At 46.4% G+C, this 26,456-nt stretch overlaps 1 protein-coding gene across 1 annotated transcript in view; it reads left to right on the top strand.

Annotated features, from left to right (window-relative positions):
• Positions 1–19,131, top strand: part of MYOZ2 (myozenin 2) — a 74,330-nt gene extending 55,199 nt beyond the window's left edge. Inside the window, exons 5-6 of the mRNA XM_029608102.1 lie at positions 2,531–2,714; positions 18,454–19,131. Coding sequence (XP_029463962.1) covers positions 2,531–2,714; positions 18,454–18,685 — 416 coding nt within the window. The 3' untranslated portion in view covers positions 18,686–19,131. The remainder of the gene's footprint in view (positions 1–2,530; positions 2,715–18,453) is intronic.
• Positions 19,132–26,456: the final 7,325 nt, after the last annotated feature.

Here is a 26,456-nt window from a genome sequence, read left to right as displayed (position 1 = left end):
ACGAGAAGTCCGCTGGTGGCGCAGGAGGCGCGGCTCTTGATGGCCTGGTCAGAACAACATCTCAGCAACATTGCAGAGTCTCACATCGCCGGGGTCGACAACGTCCAGGCGGATTTTCTCAGCCGTCATCACCTGGACCCCAGGGAGTGGGAGCTGGCGGACGAGGCGTTTCTCCTCATCTGCGAGAAGTGGGGAGTGCCTCACATGGATCTGATGGCCACTTGGCACAACGCGAAGGCTCCGCTATTTTACAGTCGGCGTCGAGAGAGAGGAGCAGAGGGGGTCGACGCGTTGGTGCTTCCCTGGCCGACGGACGTGTTGCTGTACGTGTTTCCCCCATGGCCGATGATAGGCAAGATTCTTCGGCGCATAGAGTTGCACCCGTCCACCGTGATTCTGGTGGTGCCCGAATGGCCGCGGCGTCCGTGGTTCACAGACCTCATTCAGTTGTCAGTGGATGCTCCCCTTCGGTTTCAGGGGTTGGCGAGGCTCCTCCGACAGGGCCCCGTCTGTTTGGAGGATGCGGATCACTTTTGTCTCGCGGCATGGCTTTTGAGAGGAATCTGTTGAAGAGAAAAGGTTACTCAGACGCGGTGGTAGCCACGCTGTTGAGATCTAGGAAGCAGTCTACTTCCCTGGCGTACGTCAGAGTCTGGGTGCTTTTTGAGGAATGGTGCAGGCAGCGTGGATTAGATCCCACTTCCGCCTCTGTTCCTGATATCCTCGCGTTTCTCCAGGCTGGGCTTGCCAAAGGGCTAGCATGCAGTTCTCTACGAGTCCAAGTGGCGGCGCTTGGTTGCCTGCGAGGTAAGATTCGGGGATCCTCCCTGGCTTTACACCCGGATATCTCCCGTTTTCTTCGAGGAGCAAAGCATCTCCGTCCTCCCTTGTGTCATCCTTGCCCGTCTTGGAACCTCACGTGGGTTCTCTCCTCCTTATGCTCGGCGCTGTTTGAGCCCTTGAAGAGCTCAACTATTAAAGATCTCATGCTAAAGACCGTAATTCCTGGTGGCGATTTCCTCGGCGCGACGGGTTTCCGAGTTGCAGGCCCTGTCCTGCGGGAGCCGTTCTTGCGCATTTCCGACTCAGGAGTTTCCTTGCGGACGGTCCCTTCCTTTCTGCCTAAAGTCGTGTCGGTGTTTCATTTAAACCAATTGGTTGAGCTTCCTGCGTTCGCTGGCGGGGAGTCCTCTGACCCGAAAACGAGGGAGTTAAGGAAGCTTGATGTGCGGAGGTCCCTCCTTCGCTATCTAGAGGTCACTAATCCGTTTCGGGTGACAGATCATCTATTTGTTCTGTTCTCTGGTCCAAAGAAAGGCGCCGCGGCGTCCCACGCGACGATCGCCCGTTGGCTAAAGGAGGCGATTGGTTCGGCGTACCTAATGCGGGGAAAACCGGTTCCCGTGGGTCTCAGGGCTCACTCGACTCGGTCTCACGTGGCGTCTTGGGCGGAATCTTCTCAGGTGTCGCCTCAAGAGATTTGCAGGGCGGCTACCTGGAAGTCGTTACATACCTTCATTAGACATTACCGGTTGGATGTTCAGACTGCTGAGGCTAGGGGTTTTGGAGAGAGGGTACTCCGAGCGGGACTCTCTGCTTCCCACCCTCTGTAAGTTGGCTCTGGTACATCCCAGGTGTCCTGGACTGATCCTGGTACGTACAGGGAAAGGAAAATTAGTTTCTTACCTGATAATTTTCGTTCCTGTAGTACCAAGGATCAGTCCAGGATCCCGCCCGAGTTGTTGCTCTGAAGTAACGGGGAGTCCGCTCGTTCTTTCATTTCCTAATCTGTTTGCTTGTTTTCGCTACCTTGGTTGGGGGAGTTCTGTTCCAGTTGGGGTTCTTGAATTGCTCCCCGTTAAAATTTTGGTTGTTTAGCTAGTTTTCTTTGTTGGGTATGCTGCTTTGACATTACGTAAGACTGAGAGGCTGTGGCAGGCACATTGCCATATATGGCTGAGTCCGACAGATCTTGCTCTGTCTCCATCTACTGGTGCGGAGTCACAACCCAGGTGTCCTGGACTGATTCTTGGTACTACAGGAACGAAAATTATCAGGTAAGAAACTAATTTTCCTTTTCTGGCTGCTCTTTAAGCTCTGATCCAGCCTCGAACATCTTCAAACTTGTTTGCGCGGCCATTTCTGCCTATGCATTAGATCTGCAGAATCTGGAGTTCTGAAAATGCTTGTGAGCAGCTCCGAGCTTTTACTATTGTTCTACTAAGAAGAGCACATATGAATCTGGGGGCCTCCCACCCTCGAAGCAGGACATGGGTGAGGGGGTCCTCTCTCCAGCCACCAGAACAGCAGCACCACTGATAGCAATGTTGGTGAAAAGAGGTTTCAGCTCCTGTTGTCCTGGCACATTGTGGAGGAATGTTCTATGATATAGTGCTACATTATAGTGTGTTCATCAATGCTCTTTCATACTGATATGCCAATCACTGATGGCTTTACCTGTCTGAAGTGAAGCTAAAGATCCACCTGCGGGTGACTGTGACTGAGACTGTGTCTGTTTGCCTCCGTGCAGGGTATTCTGGCCCCCTGAAGGAAATCCCTTGTGAGAGGTTCAACACCACCGCCGTGCCCAAGTACTACCAATCTCCCTGGCAAGAAGCCATAGCCAATGACCCCGAGCTCCTGGAGGCTTTCTATACCTTGCTGCCCAAGCCAGAGCAGTACGTCCTGCTCCCGGACTACAGGAGTTTTAACAGGTGATTGTAGCAGGCGGGAAGAGTCTCTCTTCACAGCATAAAGACAGTTAGTACAAGGCATGCAGTACTCTGCAGTGATTTACACAGGAAATATGATGGACAGGGCATTATATACACCCATAATCTATCTGTACACAAGACACTGGCAGCTCCATATCCACCACAGGGCATTATATACACCCATAATCTATCTGTACACAAGACACTGGCAGCTCCATATCCACCACAGGGCATTACATACACCCATAATCTATCCATACACAAGACACTGGCAGCTCCATATCCACCACAGGGCATTATATACACCCATAATCTATCCGTACACAAGACACTGGCAGCACCGTATCCAGCACAGGGCATTATATACACCCATAATCTATCCGTACACAAGACACTGGCAGCTCCATATCCACCACAGGGCATTATATACACCCATAATCTATCTGTACACAAGACACTGGCAGCTCCATATCCACCACAGGGCATTACATACACCCATAATCTATCCATACACAAGACACTGGCAGCTCCATATCCAGCACAGGGCATTATATACACCCATAATCTATCTGTACACAAGACACTGGCAGCTCCATATCCACCACAGGGCATTATATACACCCATAATCTATCCATACACAAGACACTGGCAGCACCGTATCCAGCACAGGGCATTATATACACCCATAATCTATCCATACACAAGACACTGGCAGCTCCATATCCACCACAGGGCATTATATACACCCATAATCTATCTGTACACAAGACACTGGCAGCTCCATATCCACCACAGGGCATTGCATACACCCATAATCTATCCATACACAAGACACTGGCAGCTCCATATCCACCACAGGGCATTATATACACCCATAATCTATCTGTACACAAGACACTGGCAGCTCCATATCCACCACAGGGCATTACATACACCCATAATCTATCCATACACAAGACACTGGCAGCACCGTATCCAGCACAGGGCAATATATACACCCATAATCTATCTCTACACAAGACTCTGGCAGCACCGTATCCAGCACAGGGCATTCTATACACCCATAATCTATCTCTACACAAGACACTGGCAGCACCGTATCCAGCACAGGGCATTATATACACCCATAATCTATCTGTACACAAGACACTGGCAGCACCATATCCAGCACAGGGCATTATATACACCCATAATCTATCCATACACAAGACACTGGCAGCACCGTATCCAGCACAGGGCATTCTATACACCCATAATCTATCTGTACACAAGACACTGGCAGCTCCATATCCACCACAGGGCATTACATACACCCATAATCTATCCATACACAAGACACTGGCAGCTCCATATCCACCACAGGGCATTATATACACCCATAATCTATCTGTACACAAGACACTGGCAGCTCCATATCCACCACAGGGCATTACATACACCCATAATCTATCCATACACAAGACACTGGCAGCACCGTATCCAGCACAGGGCAATATATACACCCATAATCTATCTCTACACAAGACTCTGGCAGCACCGTATCCAGCACAGGGCATTCTATACACCCATAATCTATCTCTACACAAGACACTGGCAGCACCGTATCCAGCACAGGGCATTATATACACCCATAATCTATCTGTACACAAGACACTGGCAGCTCCATATCCAGCACAGGGCATTACACACCCATAATCTATCCATACACAAGACACTGGCAGCACCGTATCCAGCACAGGGCATTATATACACCCATAATCTATCTCTACACAAGACACTGGCAGCACCATATCCAGCACAGGGCATTCTATACACCCATAATCTATCTCTACACAAGACACTGGCAGCACCGTATCCAGCACAGGGCATTATATACACCCATAATCTATCACTACACAAGACACTGGCAGCACCATATCCACCACAGGGCATTATATACACCCATAATCTATCTCTACACAAGACACTGGCAGCACCGTATCCAGCACAGGGCATTATATACACCCATAATCTATCACTACACAAGACACTGGCAGCACCATATCCACCACAGGGCATTATATACACCCATAATCTATCTCTACACAAGACACTGGCAGCACCGTATCCAGCACAGGGCATTATATACACCCATAATCTATCACTACACAAGACACTGGCAGCACCATATCCAGCACAGGGCATTATATACACCCATAATCTATCCGTACACAAGACACTGGCAGCACCATATCCACCACAGGGCATTATATACACCCATAATCTATCCATACACAAGACACTGGCAGCACCGTATCCAGCACAGGGCATTATATACACCCATAATCTATCACTACACAAGACACTGGCAGCACCATATCCAGCACAGGGCATTATATACACCCATAATCTATCACTACACAAGACACTGGCAGCACCATATCCAGCACAGGGCATTATATACACCCATAATCTATCTCTACACAAGACACTGGCAGCACCATATCCAGCACAGGGCATTATATACACCCATAATCTATCCATACAGAAGACACTGGCAGCACCATATCCAGCACAGGGCATTATATACACCCATAATCTATCTGTACACAAGACACTGGCAGCACCGTATCCAGCACAGTATACACCCATAATCTATCTCTACACAAGACACTGGCAGCACCATATCCAGCACAGGGCATTATATACACCCATAATCTATCCATACACAAGACACTGGCAGCTCCATATCCAGCACAGGGCATTATATACACCCATAATCTATCTGTACACAAGACACTGGCAGCACCATATCCAGCACAGGGCATTATATACACCCATAATCTATCTCTACACAAGACACTGGCAGCACCATATCCAGCACAGGGCATTATATACACCCATAATCTATCTGTACACAAGACACTGGCAGCACCATATCCAGCACAGGGCATTATATACACCCATAATCTATCTCTACACAAGACACTGGCAGCACCATATCCAGCACAGGGCATTATATACACCCATAATCTATCCGTACACAAGACACTGGCAGCTCCATATCCAGCACAGGGCATTATATACACCCATAATCTATCTGTACACAAGACACTGACAGCACCATATCCAGCACAGGGCATTATATACACCCATAATCTATCTCTACACAAGACACTGGCAGCACCATATCCAGCACAGGGCATTATATACACCCATAATCTATCTCTACACAAGACACTGGCAGCTCCATATGCAGCACAGGGCATTCTATACACCCATAATCTATCTCTACACAAGACACTGGCAGCACCATATCCAGCACAGGGCATTATATACACCCATAATCTATCTCTACACAAGACACTGGCAGCTCCATATCCAGCACAGGGCATTATATACACCCATAATCTATCTGTACACAAGACACTGGCAGCACCATATCCAGCACAGGACATTATATACACCCATAATCTGTACACAAGACACTGGCAGCACCGTATCCAGCACAGGGCATTATATACACCCATAATCTATCTCTACACAAGACACTGGCAGCACCATATCCAGCACAGGGCATTATATACACCCATAATCTATCCATACACAAGACACTGGCAGCTCCATATCCAGCACAGGGCATTATATACACCCATAATCTATCCATACACAAGACACTGGCAGCTCCATATCCAGCACAGGGCATTATATACACCCATAATCTATCTGTACACAAGACACTGGCAGCACCATATCCAGCACAGGGCATTATATACACCCATAATCTATCACTACACAAGACACTGGCAGCTCCATATCCAGCACAGGGCATTATATACACCCATAATCTATCACTACACAAGACACTGCCAGCTCCATATCAAGCACAGGGCATTATATACACCCATAATCTATCTCTACACAAGACACTGGCAGCACCATATCAAGCACAGGGCATTATATACACCCATAATCTATCACTACACAAGACACTGCCAGCTCCATATCCAGCACAGGGCATTATATACACCCATAATCTATCTCTACACAAGACACTGGCAGCACCATATCAAGCACAGGGCATTATATACACCCATAATCTATCACTACACAAGACACTGCCAGCTCCATATCCAGCACAGGGCATTCTATACACCCATAATCTATCTCTACACAAGACACTGGCAGCACCATATCCAGCACAGGGCATTCTATACACCCTTAAACTATCCATACACAGGACATTGACAGCACCGTATCCACCACAGAACATTATATACACCCATAAACTATCCATACATAACACAATGGCAGCTCCATATCCAGCGCAGGGCATTATATACACCCTTAAACTATCCATACACAGGACATTGACAGCACCGTATCCACCACAGAACATTATATACACCCATAAACTATCCATACACAAGATGCTAATAGTACCATATCCATCACACTTATCTAGATAAATACTGGCGCATGTAACCGCTGCTTATCTGGTTAAAGTACTTGTCTGGTTAAGGGATGGAGGCTGCCGCACTTATCTAGATAAATACTGGCACATGTAACCGCTGCTTATCTGGATAAAGTACTTGTCTGGTTAAGGGATGGAGGCTGCCACACTTATCTAGATAAATACTGGCGCATGTAACCGCTGCTTATCTGGTTAAAGTACTTGTCTGGTTAAGGGATGGAGGCTGCCGCACTTATCTAGATAAATACTGGCACATGTAACCGCTGCTTATCTGGATAAAGTACTTGTCTGGTTAAGGGATGGAGGCTGCCACACTTATCTAGATAAATACTGGCGCATGTAACCGCTGCTTATCTGGTTAAAGTACTTGTCTGGTTAAGGGATGGAGGCTGCCGCACTTATCTAGATAAATACTGGCACCTGTAACCGCTGCTTATCTGGAGAAAGTACTTGTCTGGTTAAGGGATGGAAGCTGTTGCACTTATCTAGATAAATACTGGCGCATGTAACCGCTGCTTATCTGGTTAAAGTACTTGTCTGGTTAAGGGATGGAGGCTGCCGCACTTATCTAGATAAATACTGGCACATGTAACCGCTGCTTATCTGGATAAAGTACTTGTCTGGTTAAGGGATGGAGGCTGCCACACTTATCTAGATAAATACTGGCACATGTAACCACTGCTTATCTGGATAAAGTACTTGTCTGGTTAAGGGATGGAGGCTGCCACACTTATCTAGATAAATACTGGCACATGTAACCGCTGCTTATTTATTTATTTAGAATTTTTATATACCGACATTCTTGATACAAATATCAAATCAGGTCGGTTTCCATAAAACAAAATTGTCGCGGTAAGGCGTTACAATAAACGGAGTTTCTGAACATAAGAATATATATATTAAATAGACAACAGTGACTCGTCAAATAATGTGAATAAATGTAGTAAATAACTAAAATATAATAAAATAAATAATAAAATAAGATAATATGATATAGACAACAGTAACTCGTCAAATAACGTGGATACAAGTAGGAAATAACTAAAATTAAATGATGTGCTAAATTGGGATATACAGGTAACAGTGACCAATGTTTATGGGCCTAGATATGAGTAATGCAAGAGCTAAAGAATTAGTGCATTAACAAGGGAGACTTTCAAAACAAGTGGGCTAACAAATAACGTGAATTCATGTAGAAAATAACAAAAAGTAAATGATGTGGTAAATTGGGATATACAGGTAGCAGTGCCCAATGTTTATGGGCCTAGATATGAGTAGTGTATGTGCTAAAGGATTGGTGCATCAACCAGGGAGACTTTCAAGGGAGACTTTCCACAAGGGAGTCCAGATAAGGTGTAATCGGGCCTTGAAGAGATATGGGCGGTCGTGGAACTTGTAGTGAACTATTTTGCTCTTTGGCTTATCTGGTTAAAATACTTGTCTGGTTAAGGGATGGAGGCTGCCGCACTTATCTAGATAAATACTGGCGCAGGTAACCGCTGCTTATCTGGTTAAAATACTTGTCTGGTTAAGGGATGGAGGCTGCCACACTTATCTAGATAAATACTGGCACAGGTAACCGCTGCTTATCTGGTTAAAATACTTGTCTGGTTAAGGGATGGCAGCTGCCGCACTTATCTAGCTAAATACTGGCACAGGTAACCACTGCTTATCTGGATAAAGTACTTGTCTGGTTAAGGGATAGAGGCTGCCACACTTTTCTAGATAAATAGTGGTGCATGTAACCGCTGCTTATCTGGATAAAGTACTTGTCTGGTTAAGGGATGGAGGCTGCCACACTTATCTAGATAAATACTGGCGCAGGTAACCGCTGCTTATCTGGTTAAAATACTTGTCTGGTTTAGGGATGGAGGCTGCCGCACTTTTCTAGATAAATAGTGGTGCATGTAACCACTGCTTATCTGGATAAAGTACTTGTCTGGTTAAGGGATGGAGGCTGCCACGCTTATCTAGATAAATACTGGCACAGGTAACCGCTGCTTATCTGGTTAAAGTACTTTTCCGGTTAAGGGATGGCAGCTGCTATCGCAGTGTTCCTGACATTTTTTTCCCTTTTTTTCAGGAAACCCAACTCCAGCCCTGACCCAGTGGTTAAGCTTCCAGCCCTAAAAAAATGCGCACTAGCCAAACACTGTATCTCTGCAGAAGGGAGTGCTGCTTGCCACCCTCATTTGCATGGGATTTCCATGCAAAGGTGCTGAGCAGGACTCTCATTTAGGGACATACATTTTCTGTGGGCAAATCTCCTTGCTGCATTAGCCTGTAAGCTCTTTCAGGAAGGGACTTATAGCTGAACACTTATCAGCATTGTACAGTACGTTATGACCCTCCCATGTGTAACCGCATCCAGTACACATCCCTGAGCTTCCCAGCTTTTCCAGTCTTCTGGAATCAGCTCTTTCTATTGAAAGATATTTGCTGCTTTTCCATTACTTCTCACATCCATGTTCCATCTCTCAGCCCCCAGCCCTGTACTCCATCTCTCTCCAATCCCCCTCTTCCCACTCAGGCTGAGTGTCTGGGAGCAGCAGCCTGCCCCACTCTGTGTGCTCACTGTCCCTGTGGCTGCTCCTCCTCCTCCTGGTCAGATAGCAAATTCTCTCGAGGTGCCAGTGCTCTTTGCATGACCTTTACTTGTTCATGAACACCATCCCTCCATGTGTAGTGCTGCATCAGAAGACATGACGGTGGCTTTAGGAGGTGGGAGGGAGGCCCGACGTGCTGGGCTGTCTCCTGAAGTCTGCAGGCCTGCGTACCATGTGAAATTAAGTACATACGTACGTGCTGCCTGTATCGCACCCTGCCTCCTGAAATCGCCGCTCCCAGTCCCTTCCAGCCTTTCGGTGTCATTCCTACTGTCTCCTCAGCATTCCCAGCCACAGCCTGTTTGCTTTTCCATGGTTCTTTCACTTCCAGCCAACAGTGTGAGTCACAGACAGAAAAGAAATCAAGGGCTGGAAATGAAAGCACAGAATATTATTAAACAGGAAACTGCAGGGCCCACTCCTCGGCTACGTGAAAATCAGACTGCCTGCCAGAGCCAGACCACGCTCCTTCACCTAAGTGTGAAATCCCAGGGTCCTACCATCTGCAGCCTCATTACTCCCAAAACGGCAGGGGGAGAAGCCATCCGACTGCTCAGAAGACGTTCATTCAGGAGGAAGGCTAAGCAACATTTTCTTCATAAAATGAAAGTTACAAGAGAGTGATGGTAAAGCCAGAGGTCAGGTGAGACCTCTGGTATAGGAAGAGGAAGCAGACTGGGCCCTTATCTGCAGGATGAGATGTGAGCCAGTTCCTGGAGGAAGCTCTCCAGACAGTCCTGCTTTTGAACTTCTATCCCAATGAATTAAGGTGCCTGAGGAAGACGGTTGCACTACAGATCCCAAAATGCACCAGGACAGATGTAAGAAAGCCAGAGACTTGTCTAAAGCCCCCCTCCAGAAACGAGGTCACTTCACATCCCTGTATTAGATTTCATTGGGCCACATATTGCGCACCACTGAGCTGGCTAAGTGGCATCGTTGCTTATTCGGGTGCGGTCAGTGGCTGCCATTTAGGGGCTACATTTTTATCCGGCTAAGTGAGGAGTGGGCCACAGCCACTTGTTCAGCTAGCAGCCAGATAAATCCTTATATTCTGTTTCCTACCTAGAACTGTGGTTACTTATTTATTTATTTACACATTTTTGTATACCGCTTATGCATAGGTAATGGTGAAGGCGGTTTACATGTTAAATCTTACGTAAATAAACCATAAACAGATAACATGGTAAAACAGACTTTAAGTGAAAACGATAATGAAATAAAATTAAATAGTAAGGGTAAAACTATAATCAGAAATTAAATTAAAACTGAAACTTAAAATATAGGTTTGGAGCATTAAGACAAACGTCATGATATGAACAAAGTGTGAGGAAAACTGAGGTTGATGGAGCAGTTATTCACAGTGATTGAGGTTGAAAGGAATGGCACATAGATGGGTTTTTAGTTTCTTTCTGAATTCTTCGAGATTGGTAATGAGTCTTAGTGTCGTTGGTAAGACTTCCAGGGCAGGAGGCCTGCCACGGAGAAGGCACATTTTCTAGTGATGTCTAGTCTTCCGATTTTGACTGTTGGGACTTCAAGAGGGAATTTATCGGTAGATCTTAGATGACGCTGGGGCTGGTAAATACGTAATGAGGTGCACAACCAGATGGACAAAGGGTTACGAATTAAGTTGAAGATTAGGGTTAGGATTTTATATTGAATGCGTTGTTTGATTGGTAACCAATAAAGATTAAGAACAGGGGAGATGTGTTCATTTTTCTTATTGTTTGTTAAGAAGCGAGCTGCGGAATTTTGTATGAGTTGGTGTGGGAGGCCAACATATAAGGAATTGCAATAATCTAATCCCAAGAGAATAACAGCTTGGAGTACAGTTCTGAAGCCCACTGGAAATAGAAGGAGTTTTAAGTTTAAGAGATTCAGTTTGTAAAGCTAGGTTTTTACTAATTTGGATATGTTTTCTGTCATAGATAGAGTCAACAATGATGCCTAGGAAGTTGGTGATTATCAAAGGAGAGACACGAGGGGAGGGCCACAAGGGGTGTTGGGGATGGTTGGTAGATGAATCGGTTCGTTTTTTCCAGCATTTCATTTTAGTCTATTATGAGACAACCAAGTTTTTATAGTTTCTAAGTAAAGAGTGATTAATGAAAAGGTGTGGGTTCCAGGAGGATGTGTAAGAGATGGTTAGTTGGATATCATCTGCATAGATCTTGAAATCTATGCCTAAACCAGTCAGTATGTGGCATAGTGGGAGAAGACAGATGTTAAATAGCATAGCAGATAAACAGGATCCTTTTACCCTCATCCCATGACTCTTCATTCTAGAGCTTCCTTTCCATTGAAAGAGGCTCTCCTCCTGTGCATGGAAACCTTGGAGGTATTTAAATGTCTTTATAATATCTCTCCTATCTTGCCTTTCCTCATGTACATGTTTAGATCTTTAAGTCTATCCCTGAGGGAATGAGCAGTGATTCCCATAGGCCTGGAGACAAACTATTTTATTTTTATTTATTTATTTATTTGTCATTCGGAATTGTCAAAATAACACCATCATAACGGTTTACTAAATATAAGGTTACAGGGATAAGGGGGGTTAAACAAGGGTTTCAAGGTACAAACTGTTATTAAGCAAAGGGGATAACGTGTAATGTTATAGTTCAGTTTTATGTTTCACTTCTTATTTATAAAAACATAGATGTGATGAATTTCATTTCTTGAGGGTGGATTGGAGTGCGATGTAATTTTGTTGTTCATTGGGCGAGTTGGTATGCTTTATTGAACAACCATGTTTTTAGATCCTTTTTGAAGTTTTTTTAGGTTTTCTTGAGTTCTAAGCTCAGTCGGTAGGGAGTTACAAAGTTTTGGGCTACCAAGGGAGATTGCTCTTTTTTGGGTTGAGGTGAGTTGATTTGAGTGCGTTGGTGGTGTTTTTAGGAGTCCCTTATTTGCTGATCTAAGGTTTCTTCTTGGGGTATGTAGTTGTATGTAGGGACTTAGCCAATTTTCTTGTTTTTCATATATAATTTTATGTAAAATGGATAGGACTTTGTATTCAATCCTGTATTTTATTGGTAGCCAGTGAAATGAAATAAGTGTTGGAGTGATTTTGTCGTGCTTTTTTGATCCTATGAGGATTCTTGCAGCTGCATTCTGCAGGATCTGCAGGATCTGGAGTGGGCGAATGGTGTTTAGAAATAAGTTGAGAAGAAGAGAGTTGCAGTAGTCTATGTTGGAGAAAATTAGTAATTGAAGGACTGATCTGAAGTCGTTGTTGGACAGAAAAGGTTTTAGATGACAGAGTGTAAGTAGTTTATGATAACCGTCTTTGATTTTAGTTGATATATGGTTTTTGAAAGAAAGTTCTCTGTCAATAATTACTCAGAGGTCGCAGGCATGATTGATTGGAGATATGATCGTATTTTGGTTTATGAGGTTGAGGGGTGGTATTTGAGGAGAGTTGTTCTTTCTGTCTAATAATATTAATTCTGTCTTGTTGAAGTTGAGAATGAGTTTTAGGTTGGCTAGTATTTCCTTTATACTGTTTAGGTAATTGGCTGTAACTAGTCTGACTTCAGCCTTTCTTAAAACAGTAACTCTTTATTACAGCTTCACATATGCACACCAGGAGACTGTCTTCCCTTCAGATCAGAGTACTCTTTACTTATAGTTCAGAACTGCTTCCTTCAGTACTCAGCTTCATCTCAGCTCAGTGTTATGTTACAGGAGTTGCCTTCCTCCTGGAGACAAGGGACTGGTCTGGTTACCCCTGCCTGGATCCCAGCTTTTACTCCCCAGTCTCTGGTTATGCCCTCTAAGCCCCACCTGCCCCACAAGATCTTGCCCATACAGTATACTCTCCTTAAGGAATTTAAGGTAAACCAGGCATCTAGCCTGGTCCTGTACAGGTAAATAGGGGAACTGCCTCACATATCCCTCTTCTCAGTGTCACTCGGCGGGTGAACTCCAGATTGGCTTGTTCGCGGATCCAGTAACTGGTAGGCAACTCCTGTGCACTGCAAAACCCCAATTGAAGTCAATTGTAAATCCCTCCTCTGTTTCCCAGGAGGTTCCCCTAGTGGGGCTTGAACCTACAGTCTCCAACTGTGGAACTGAAGCTCTCCCAGTGAGCCACCAGCTCCAGCCAGCTATCGCTGACCCTGGCTTCCTGCCTGAGTCTCAGCCTTTATATCACAGTCCTCTTTTTTGTATCAAAACAAGTCCCGGCAAAACAACCAGAATGTCCCAAAACAAGCCAGCAAGGAATTTAAGTCCGGCCCTGCTGGCCTCTCTGTCACCTCCCTTGTATCTCTGGGCCTCTACAACTTTTCCCCAGAGATAATGCCACCCGCCTGGCAGTTTTAGCAATAGTTCACCAGAGAAAAAAAAAGAATCCAAAAACAAATGGAAGCCTCTGAATTCCCAGGCTCACCTTTCCTGGCACCACAGTTGCAGTCCTTCTTCCTTGAGTCTCCCCTGCATAGGCAGCTTCCTGGAAACCAGCTTCATTTATTTATTTTATTTAAAAGGTTTTATATACCGACAACCGTTTGCACATCGTGTCGGTTTACAGATAACTTAAAATCACGGTATAATTAGGCATAATTATAAAATTATGTAAATTCATTCATTGTAAACCGAGATGATGTTTCCTTACGTGCCGCGGTATATAAAAACCCTTTAAATAAATAAATAAATAAATAGAGTTCTTCAAAGGGACAAGCATCATGGTCTGGGATCCGTCTTCTTCAGTCCCTGGAAGGAGACTGATGCTGCTCTGGGTGAGGCTCATTTTAATAGGGTGGAGGCTCCTCCCCTAGTGGCCAGGTTTGGTTCCCGGGAGCTCCACCCTATTCCTTCCACACCTGTGTCTCTCGTCTCTTTACTGCTGGGGGAAGGAACCAATGTGACTCCCTAGTCCCCTGTCTCCTGGTTTTCCTTTCCTCTTAAATTTCTTCCCTGGGGTTCTTAGTTCCTGGGGTTTCCTGGCTCCTGGGGTTTTAACTTTCCTCCCCAGGCCAGCATATTGACCCTGTCACACTCAGCTTGGACCCATTGGGCAAAGCGGTTCTACGCCCTCCTGGATTGTATCCAGGAGAGTCCAAGACATCCCATTTCCTTTCCTCTGGCTTCCCACCAGCTATGCTTGGGTACAGGGACCTAGTGACCCATTTCTTAGGCTTATCCTTGACAGTGTCACGACCACCACCCAGTGTGTTGTTCATACAGTGCACATCCTCAGTCCTTTAACCGAGTCCTTTGCTGGCTCCAGGTTTGAATTCCACCCTGATAGAGCTTTATGGACCGACTGGGGAACCCCAAGTGCTGGTTCCTCTATAACCAGCCGGGCCCGCTTCTTGGCATCTGGTATCTCGGATGAAGAGTCCCTCCTTGGCTCCTCTGTATCCTCAGTTGCTGGAGTTTCCACAGTGCCTCTCTCTGGGCTCTCCATGGTTTCATCCTCTGTAGATCCTGCAGCACCTCCCTCTGGGTTCTCTGCAGTTTCCACCTCTGTACACTCTAGCCATTCGCCCAAATTGGTCGCGAGCTCCTCCGCAGCCTCACTCACTGGGGTCTCCATAGCACCACCCTCTAGGCTCTCAATGGCATCTTGTGCTTGCCTTTCCATGCCCTCTCTCTCTGGACTTCTCACGAGAATTGTCTCTGGACTCCCTATAGGAGTATTTGGGCACCCTACAGGGTCTTCCTTGGAACCTCCTGTAGCGCCAATTATCAACTTCTGAATACTACCTCCTCTTAAGCAGTCTGTGTTGCCCTCTCGAATGCACTCTGAGACACTTCTCAGGGTTCTTCTCAGTCCCCTTCTCAGGGCTTCTCACGGGAGCAGTCTCTGGACTCAAAGTAGTGTTTCGGCACCCTCAGGACCACTTTTAGTATCATCCTCTGGCCAATCAGTGATGCAGCCCACTGGCCACTTTGTAGTGCCCCTTCCTGGGCGCTATGTGTCACCACTTCTGGAAAAGGCCACGAGGCTTCACTCCAAATAGAAGCTGACAACAGCCCAGTGTGCTTCCTTATTCTGTTTTTGCTCAGCTCAGACCCGCTGCCTCCTTGTAAGGCTCTCTTGTAACTTCCTATTTCTCTCCTGGAAATTCTGGATTAGTGCTTGCCACCTTCTATCAGCCATGTTCTCAGACTGCTGTATTCTGGTACAGCAGTCTGAGAACATGGCTGCTCCACTCCAGGTTTTCTCGTGGCTGCACACCTTCCCTGTAGAGGGCCTTGCTTGCTGGAAGAGGGCTCCGCCCTTTTTCCATTCACTACACTCACAGGCCATTCTGGCAGCTTTTTATGGTCGAACCCTGTTCAGCTCAGCCCTGCTGCACCAATGTTCCTTCTTTATTTTTTTCAAGACAAAAAAGCCTGCATAACCAGCATTGACTAAATCACATTTTACTCCCAATCTACCTCCAGATGAGCTTCTCACGTTAGCTGGTATAAACCAACCATTCCCTGGCTGTCCCTGCAACCAGACCCACTCACAGTTTCCTCTCTACCTGAAAATTTTAAACTTTGGGGATTTTTTTCCTTCAGTTCAGCTTCTGAGCCACACCCTTTTACAAACCACCATGCTCTGTGCACCCCTGCACTCTGTACTTTGTTTTAGAGCCACATGCCCCCTGTGTACTATACTACATTTAGAACTACAGGTCCTCTTACCAACTCTTTCTGAACTCCAAACAGACACTTTCTTGGAGGCTGGGGGTTTTTTTTTCTGTGCAAAGCTTTAGAAAAAAAATCGCATGAATGACATCATATGTGGGAACGAGCAGTGATTCCCTCAAACCTGGAGGCAAACTAGTCTAATTCCAGCCTTGCTTAAAACAGTATACCTTTATTACAGTTTCACACATGCACAACAGTAGACAGTATTCCCTTGAGAACAGTGTATTCTCTTTAGTTACAGTTCAGTACTGCGTCCCTCAGTACTCACAGTTCAGCTTCATCTCAGCTAAGTGTTTGGACAGTGTTAAGTAACAGAAGCTGCCTTCCTCCTGGAGACCAGGGCCTGGTCTGGTTATCCCTACCTGGACCCCAGCTCTTATTTCACAGTCTCTGATTATGCCCTCTGAGCCCACCTGCCCTGCAGGATCTTGCCCATAGAGCATACTCTCCTTAAGGAATTTTAAGTTGGACCAGGCATCTAGCCTGGTCCTACGCAGGTAAATAGGGGAACCCTAGAGCACTGCTTCACAATCCCCATATGCCTTAGAAAGAAGACCACTGACCCTTTTAGTGGCCTCCCTCTGGACAGACTCCATCCTGTTTCTATCCTTTGAAGGTGCGGCCTCCAGAATTGTACTCAGTATTCCCACGTGAGATCTTACCAGGTACCTGAACAGGGCAATATCTCCTCCCTTTTTCTGCTGATCATTCCTCTCCCTGGACCCCTGGCTTCATTTGTAAGGAACAGATAAGTCAGTCCTGCTCTTCAACTGCATTCGGGGAGTTTCTAAGTATGAACCAATTTTAATGGTGGTAATTTTGTTATTGGTTGTTTTATTGTGAAATTAAGCTATCAAGTATCTCTTTCTAATTCAGCGTGTTTCACTCTGACTGAGTATCCATACCACCAAATCCATTTCTGAAATTCTGTTTTCCACATGCGCCAATGTATTTTGACAACTTACTGACTAATACGTGAAGGATATTGAAATGGAAGTTATGGATTACAAACTACTGTCACAGCCCCCTAGCTAACGTGTTTTTGATGCTGTGTTTACCTAGAATATGGATTTGTTGTTGTGTTAACCCAGAATTTGAATTTTGACCTAGAATATAAACCCAGAATAGAACCATTGGGTTCTTCTTTTGGAACGATGGTATATAAAACTCCTAAATAAATAAATAAATAAATAAATAGTCTTTCAAGTGTGTAGTGAGCTAGCAGCTTTCTTGGTCCTGGAGAAAAGATTATCTGTGGGCTGTAAGATGAGAACAATTTAAGAATTATGCAATGATGAAGCTTTAATGAGGGCTGGAGAGCACACAGGTCCCTCCTTCAGTGAGAGGATGTGGGAGTGTGGACATCCCCTCCCTAAGGGTCCTCAGGAGGAGGAGGAGGAGGAGGCAAGATGGTGAAATGACACCTTCTCAGGATTGTGGGCAGATGTTGACAGTCTTGGTTCAATCCGTGATTTTGTAATCTAAGAGCTGGATAATTTTTTCTCACTGATTTTTCTCCCGTTTTTTGTTCATTATAATAAATGCTGATAAATTCCAGGTGAAAAACAGAATAAAAATTAAAAACGAAGGTCCTTATTTATAGCAAATAAGGGATTCTTGCTTGCGATAGGCATGGTCTCTGTGAAGGCTGGGTGCTCTGTGACTTCCTGGGGTCTGCTGCAGGAAAGAGCTGCACACGGGCTGACTCAGCGGCTCCGGCATGTGTACAGAACGAAGGGGGGGACGCACTTTTGTTCTGAGATTACCCTGTGCATGCATCGATTCTCCTTTCCCTGTGCCTGCTTGTGCTGTCTCTCCACCTTAGCCTCCTCTCCCGTGCTCATTCTGGGGCCGGGTGTAATTTCAGCCTCTGGCTTTTCCTCTTCTCACCGTGATGGGGGCTTTATTGTGTGTTTTCTCTTCCTGTGAAATATTTCAGATTTCCAGAATGCTTAGGCGGGAGGCCGTGGAATAACAGAGATTCTCTTGCATCTTGTAACCAATGTTTTCACCTTCCTCTGACATCCACAGGGCGGCCACTCCCTTCGGCGGCTTCGAGCACGCGGCGAGGTTGGTCACCTACAGGGTGCCCGAGTTCAACTTTTCCATGCTGAACGACCCTTCCCTCGCCATGCTGGTGAACCCCCTGCGCGACAGGCGCTCCTTCAACAGGGCTGCTCAGGGCTGGCTGACCAAGAACATGCCGATCATCGTGCTCTCGCAGCCCCCGGCCGCCGCCGTGCCAGAGACGGAGGACCTGTGAGAGCCACCCCGCTGCACCGCGCCGTGGGAAGAGGAGCGCCGCCTCTGAAACACTGCCCCTTAATGAGAAATAAAGTGATGTTACTACCCACTCTCCCTGCAAAGAACCCTGACTCCTATAAGTGCTACACTTGACTGCAGATCACGACACAACTTTAGTGAAAGAAAGAGGCTTCCTGGCGGGCTGCAGGAGCTGCCGTTTGTGCTTTAGTACAGAAAAGGGTACCAGACGCGCACGCTTTCTCATCTTCTTACCACGGGGCTGCAAGGCAGCAACACACGGAGCCCACGCAGGGATCAGGAGGCCTCGCTGACGTTAGGGAGGGGTCATGTCCAATAAACACAATGAGTAAGTGCCCAAACGGAAATAAAAAAAAAAAAAATATCCTCTCCCTGCCTTCCTGTCTCACATCCCCTGCTGAGGCCCGAACTCTCTTCTCCCTCGCATTGTGCAACCCAAAGCTTCCTCACCCTGGACAAACACCGCATCGCATTCACCCCCTAACGAGTGGCATCGAGCGGGCCAAACGGCACGCGGCTTCACCGGGACCCTCACACGGACACTGCTCACGCCTGCCACAGGCCCAACTAATAGAGAAGAGAGTGAGGGCAGGGCAATTGCGAGAGGGGAGAGGGGAGAGGGGCCGATCACGGCAGCCCGAGCAGCGGAGAGCATGAGGAAGGATGGGAGGAGGGGTGGTGGAGCGGTGTCTTACGGAGGGGAAGGGATGCGGAATGGGTAGAAGAGATGAAGGAAAGAGCATGAAGGTCTGTAAGTGAGATTGGGGTGAGAAGGGCGGGCGGGCGGGCGGGGGAAGAGAAAGAGAAACGCGGGGGAATCGCAGGGAAGGGAAGGAAAGAAGAGAAGAAAGGTGGAGGGAGGAGAAATGCAGGCTCCGGGCAAGGCAGAGGAAGGAAATATGAGAAAATCCAAAAGGCAGTTAACTTTGTTAGGGCAAGAAGAGATAAAGAGCAGGGAAAAGGTGAAACGGTGATGAAAAATCGGGGCAAAAAAGTGGTAGCATTGGTGTTCACCAACTCAAGTACTCACAGCATCTACTCATTCACTCACAGAGAATGCCTCACACTCACATCAACTCATTCACTCACAGTGAGCACCTTGCACTCAAAGCATCAACTTATTTAGTCACAGGGGTAGATTTTAAAAAAGAGTGCGATCGCGTACTTTTGTTCGCGCAGCAGGCGCAAACAAAAGTACGCTGGATTTTATAAGATACGCGCATAGCTGCGCGTATCTTATAAAATCCGGGATCGGCGCACGCAAGGCTGCCGATTTTGGGCAGCCTGCGCGCGCCGAGCCGCGCAGCCTGCCTCCGTTTCCTCCGAGGCCGCTCCAAAATCGGAGCGGCCTCGGAGGGAACTGTCTTTCACCCTCCCCTCACCTTCCCCTCCCTAACCCACCCCCCCGGCCCTATCTAAACCCCCCCCCTTACCTTTGTACCTCGATTTACGCCTGCTAGAAGCAGACGTAAATCTACGGGCGCCAGCGGACTGCTGGCGTGCCGTCATCCGACCCGGGGGCTGGTCCGGAGGCCTCGACCACGCCCCTGGGCCTGCACCACGCCCCCGGTCCCGGCCCCGAAATGCCGCGTCCCGCCCCCGAAACACCTCATCATTCGGCCCCGCCCCCGACACGCCCCCTTAAAAAAACCCCGGGACTTACACGCGTCCCGGGGCTCTGCGCGCGCCAGCAGCCTATGCAAAATCGGGCAGATTTTAAATGCCCTGCGCGTGTAAATCCGGGCAGATTTACGCGCGCCTATTTTGCTTAGGCCGCCGGTGCGCGCAGAGCCCCGGGACGCGCGTAAGTCCCGGGGCTTTGTCAAAGGGGCGGGTCGGGGGCGTGTCGGTGGCGTTTCGAGGGTAGGCCCAGGAGCGTGGCGCCAGCCCGGGGGCGTGGTCGAGGCCTCGGGACCAGCCCCCGGGTCGGGTGACGGCACGCCAGACGGATTTACGCGAGCAGGGCATTTAAAATCCGCCCGACAGTGAATGCCTCACACTCACATCAACTCATGCACGCACATCTACTCATTCACTCAAAGCATCTGCACATGCACTCACGGTGAGCACCTTGCACTCAAAGCATCAACTCATTTACTAACAGTGAATGGCTCACACTCACATCTACTCATTCACTCACAGCATCTGCACATGCACTCAAAGCATCTACTCGTGTACTCAATGAGTGCCATCACAGCATCTACTCATTTTCTCAGTGAGCACCATGCACTCACAGCATCCATTCATTCAAACTGAGCATTCACACCATCTACTTATGCACTCAGTGAGTGCCTTCCACTCACAGCATCTACTCATGAACTCACAGTGAGCGCCACGCAATCACAGCATCTACTCATTTACTTACTGCATCTACTCATGCACTCAAGCATCTATTTATTCACACACAGCGAGTTCCTCACTCACTGAATCTACTCTTGCACTCACATCTACTCACTCACAGTAAAAGCACCTTGCACTCACAGCATCTACTAATTCACTAAGAACCTTGCACTCACAGAATCTACCCATGCACCAACAGTAAGAGCCTTGCACTCACATCTACTCATTCACACAGAGTGCGTCACACTCACAGAATCTACTCATGCACTCACAGCATCTACTCATTCACTGAGAACCTTACACTCACAGCATCTACTCATGAACCCACATTGAATGCCACTCACTCACAGCTTCTACTCATTTATTCACAGTGAGCACCATGAATTCACAGTATCTACTCATTCACCCACAGGAGGTTATTTTCAAAAGGATTTATGCACAGAAATGGGATTTTGAAAATGTCTACAGTATATGCTAGTTTTACACACACAAATCCATTTGGAAAGTACCTCCACAGTGAGCAGGTGTGAGTGAACCAAGAAGGAAACAAACAAAACTGTCTTGGATAAGAAGCAATATCCTACAAGTAACCAAGCTTCTACGGCTGGCAGGAATATATCCTTGCAGTACAAACAGGAATAACTGGGCAGACTGGATAGGCCAATTTGTATTTTTCTGCTACCCTCTAATATTTTACACTGCAAGTGTAGTGAAGTGGCCCCTCGTGGCAGGAGGCTCCTCCAGAAAGGTAGATGCCCATTCTGGAAGGGCGGGTGAAGGCTGTCAGGTATTGTCTGCATTCTTGTACACAGGGGATCGAGAGGGTGATGACCTGGGGGGGGGCTTCTGCAGCTGTTCTGAAGGGGAAGCTTGGGGACATTGCACGTGTCACTTGGGATCTGCACTGGGAGGGGGGGGGATTGGCACAACCTTTACGTGGAGGTCGGGGGCAGGAGGAAATCTCCCCACTGTTGTCTTATCTCATAAGCATGGGGTATTTCCCAGTAGCTAGCATGGATGTTACACGTTTGACGCCTGTGTCAGTACCGAGGCCATGCTTTTGAGGGTAAGCATTAGCAGGCCCTAGGTAACGCTTACAATATTTCACATTAAGTCCCGTTTTAACATGCAAGTGAAGATTTTACCAAGTCACACACAGGTCAGCTCTCCTGAAACCAATCCCAGCGCAGATACAACACTCAACGTGGCTCCATGACAAACACATAAAGCATGGGTTTTATTTAGCGATTAATAAATTTAGAAATGTTATTTATTATATTTGATTACTCGCTTATTACTTACAAGTAAACCTTGAGGCAGGGTACAGTCAAAAATAGTTTGCAAAAAGTATTCATAAAATAAACAAGTACAGTATAAAACCATGCATCTATTAACAGAAGCCTGGGCACAGCAAGTAAGTGTTTAACTTAAGGATGCCTGGTCAAAGAGCCAAGCTTTGATCTCTTTAGGAAGCGCAGATAATTCGGCTCCTGATGGGTACAGTATGCGGAGGAGTCTGGCTCCACAAAGCAGGAGTGATACTCGGAGGGGCAGATTGCCTTGAAGTTTCCAATGTTATCATAAGCTGTAAGAGGACAACGTCTAACAGTGCCTGCTGCTGATGTATGCCGTTGTGTGCAAACGTTTAGGCACCCTTGCTTAAATTGTTTCCTTGAGTCCCTAAATGAACAGAAGCTCATACAACTTCTACATGATACAAAGTAAAACACACAAAACAATAAAGGAATCAGATATATTTCACAACAAATGTTTTGAAATCTTTAATCGATTAACAAAAAGTTTAAAAATATCATGATGCACAGTCAGGGGCGGCTCAAGGCAATCTGCCGCCTGAGGCGAGGGTGAGATGGCAGCCCCTCTCTCTGCCCACTCTCGCTCTGCCCATGCCCCTCCTCCCTTCGGCTGCAGCTGGTGTGCCAGCCTGGCCTCCGGCGGCCTATGTGTCCCTCCTCCATGCTGCCGGCCTGGCCTCCGGCGGCCTCTGTGTCCCTCCTCCATGCTGCCGGCCTGGCCTCCGGCGGCCTATGTGTCCCTCCTCCATGCTGCCGGCCTGGCCTCCGGCGGCCTCTGTGTCCCTCCTCCATGCTGCCGGCCTGGCCTCCGGCGGCCTCTGTGTCCCTCCTCCATGCTGCCGGCCTGGCCTCCGGCGGCCTATGTGTCCCTCCTCCGTGCTGCCGGCCTGGCCTCCAGGGGCAGTGTCCCTCCTCCATGCTGCCGGCCTGGCCTCCGGCGGCCTCTGTGTCCCTCCTCCATGCTGCCGGCCTGGCCTCCGGCGGCCTATGTGTCCCTCCTCCGTGCTGCCGGCCTGGCCTCCAGGGGCAGTGTCCCTCCTCCGTGCTGCCGGCCTGGCCTCCGGCAGCCTCTGTGTCCCTCCTCCATGCTGCCGCCCTAGCCTCCGGTGGAGGCAGTGTCCCTCCTCCATGCTGCCGGCCTGGCCTCCGGTGGCATCAGCGTCCCTCCTCCCTTCAGCTGCTGCCGGCCTAGCCTCTGGCGTCGGCGGTCCACGGCACCGACCCTCTTCTTTTCTGCTGCTGCCGGCCTGGATTGGCAGCCGTGGCAGGGGCAGGCAGGATGAGGCGGATGCTACAGTGGCGTTCTGATAGAAGCATTTTTTGCCACCTCAAGATTCTTCCGCCTGAAGCGGCCACCTCACCCTGCATCATTATAGAACCACCCCTGTGCATAGTTAAAATCCAGCAATAATTTTACAATCCCTGAATATCAAAAATTGTTCGAAATTCTATAACATATAGCAAGGCAATATATATTACAAACATACCTTACATCCACTCATACCACTCAGCCCTATCTAATTGCTACTCTACATTCAACATGCAAACATCCAATACGATCAATAATGACAATTAAAATCCTCCTTATAATGTGTTGCTCCTCCCTGAATGCAACCAGACCTAAACCCATATTCTGCCTCCCCTCCTCCCGCCCACCCCATTCAACTGCTAACCTTGAATTGCACCCTATGGAAATGTCGTTTGTGTAAATATGTAAATTGTTATCATATCTCAGTTGTTAAAACAGTTCCTATATTTTCTCTCTCCCTTTACTGATGACTAATTCTATCCCTCCCGCTCCTTGCGTGCTTTCTATCCCCTTGCCCCCTTCTTCTCCTCCTTTCTCTCCTGCTCCCTCTTCCCCTCCCTGTTTTTTGTAACTTTCTGGCTCAATACTGCAATGTTGATTGTAAACCGGCCTATGAATGTCGGTATAGTTCAAAAGCATATAAATAAATAAATAAAATAAATAAATGAGACAATGTATGCTATATAAACAGAAAGAATGTCTGAAATGTCCCAATAAGATAGGGATCTTCCAATTACTGAATGCGTCCCCGGAAAGAATGTGTCTGAAATATCCCATTAAGATAGAGATCTTTCAATTATTGAATGCGTCCCGACAAAGTAGGATCCTCTCTGATTCACCCAATGTGGGCTTCCTCAGGGAACGTGTACCGACACTTAATCCTAGATGATGCTGTGTAAAGATGTCACAGTTTCAGTAATATTCTATATTAATAGCTGCTCTCATAAATTAAGGTCCATAATTGGATTGTCAAATGTCTAAGAGTTAAGCAAACTTGCACGTTTTGAATCTGTTGGGCTCTCCTCGATCATAGATGCCCTCCACATCATATACTCTTCCTGTTATTACCAAACTATTTTCCAAAAAGATGTCACACAAATGTTTAAATAATGAGAAGAACGCCACTGCTGCACATTGTTCTCCTCACTATCTTATGTGCAGTCGCAGCGATAGTTGATCCCCTTGCTGGATTCTCTTAATGCCTCTTAATAACCAAGTCTGACAACTTCGTTGTTGTTACATCTTTCTGTTTGTAAGAAACGCCCTGGATGTAAGATGTGTTTTTAATATATATTGCTATGCTATATGTTACAGAATTGACAACAATTTTTGATATTCAGGGATTATAAAATTATTGCTGGATTATAACTGTGCACCATAAGATAAGATATTTTTAAACTTTTTATTAATTGATTAAAGATTTCTAAAAATGTGTTGTGAAATATATGTGATTCTTCTTGTTATATATGTTTGAATATTGGAATCTTTTGATTCATGTAGTTGTGTACAAAATCAAACATGACATCCTCAGAGATCTACATTGGCTTCCAATAAGCTACAGAATCCTTCACAAATCCCTTACCACCATTCATAAAACCATTCACCACCAGCTCCCCATTGACCTGCAACTCCCACTCAAACTCCACACCTCTTCAAGACCCATTAGGGAAGCCTACAAAGAATCCCTGCATGTCCCTTCTTCCAAATCTACCCACCTGACAACCACCAGAGAACGGGCCTTCTCGACAGCGGGACCAGCCATTTGGAATGTCATCCCTCCTGATCTCAGACAGGAACCTTGTCTGTTGACTTTCAGGAAAAAACTTAAAACTTGGTTGTTTCAACAAGCCTTTCACCCAACCTAGGCCGGCATCAACAATGCCTCAGATCACATACTAAATCCTCCTGTTTAGGGCACGCTATCTTGAACAATGCTTTTACTTTGTTATAGTTATCGAGTTACTTCTCCACCTCTGGTTGCTTCTCCTTCCTAGTTCCATCACCCCTGTTCATTGTAACTTTTGCATCTGGCATCCTCTTCGTTATTGTTGTTCATCCCCGTTCCATGTAAATCGATTTGATATGATTGTATCATGAAAGTCGGTATATAAAAGGTATAAATAAATAAATAAAAATATTTCTGCAATTTTTAATGCAAAATTACTATTTTTTTTGCTGATTTTAACAGATTAAAAATAATAAAAAAGTGAATATAGCATGTGTAAAAAGTTTGGACATCCTGCCAATTGTATCATTACCAATATTTTAAAAAATTGTTAATAAGGCCCGAAAAGTTGATTGACTCATTAAGCCTTCAATTATTCAGTTGAAGACAATTCCACCCTTGAACAAATATTCTGAACTTCTAACATCTCAGGTTGTGACTGTTGTTCTCTATACTTTCAACAACCATGGGCTCCACTAAGCAGCAGCTGTCTGAACATTTGAAAATGAAGATAATTCACTCTTATAAAGTAGGGGAAGGCTAGAAAAAAAATCACTAGATATTTCCAGCTAGCAATTTCAACTGTTGTATTTTAATGTATTAAAATCAGCATATAAATAATAATTTAGCATTAAAAATTAAAGAACAATATTGTGTTGAAATTTGTACTATGTAGAGGTTGTGTCAGTTCAATTACAGATTCTCTGAAAGATACAGTTTGAGCAGGGTGCCTAAACTTTTGTACCCAACTGTATATTGTGGATATATATGATTTAAAGCTCTTCAGCTTCTAGGCATAACCCATACCTTGACTTGCAAGCATGCATGCATTGAAGAAGTACTA

The sequence above is a fragment of the Rhinatrema bivittatum genome, chromosome 1 (assembly GCF_901001135.1).
Source record: "Rhinatrema bivittatum chromosome 1, aRhiBiv1.1, whole genome shotgun sequence".
Taxonomy (NCBI): domain Eukaryota; kingdom Metazoa; phylum Chordata; class Amphibia; order Gymnophiona; family Rhinatrematidae; genus Rhinatrema; species Rhinatrema bivittatum.
Note: the sequence above shows the minus strand (reverse complement) of the source record. Positions and strands in the feature narration are given on the sequence as shown.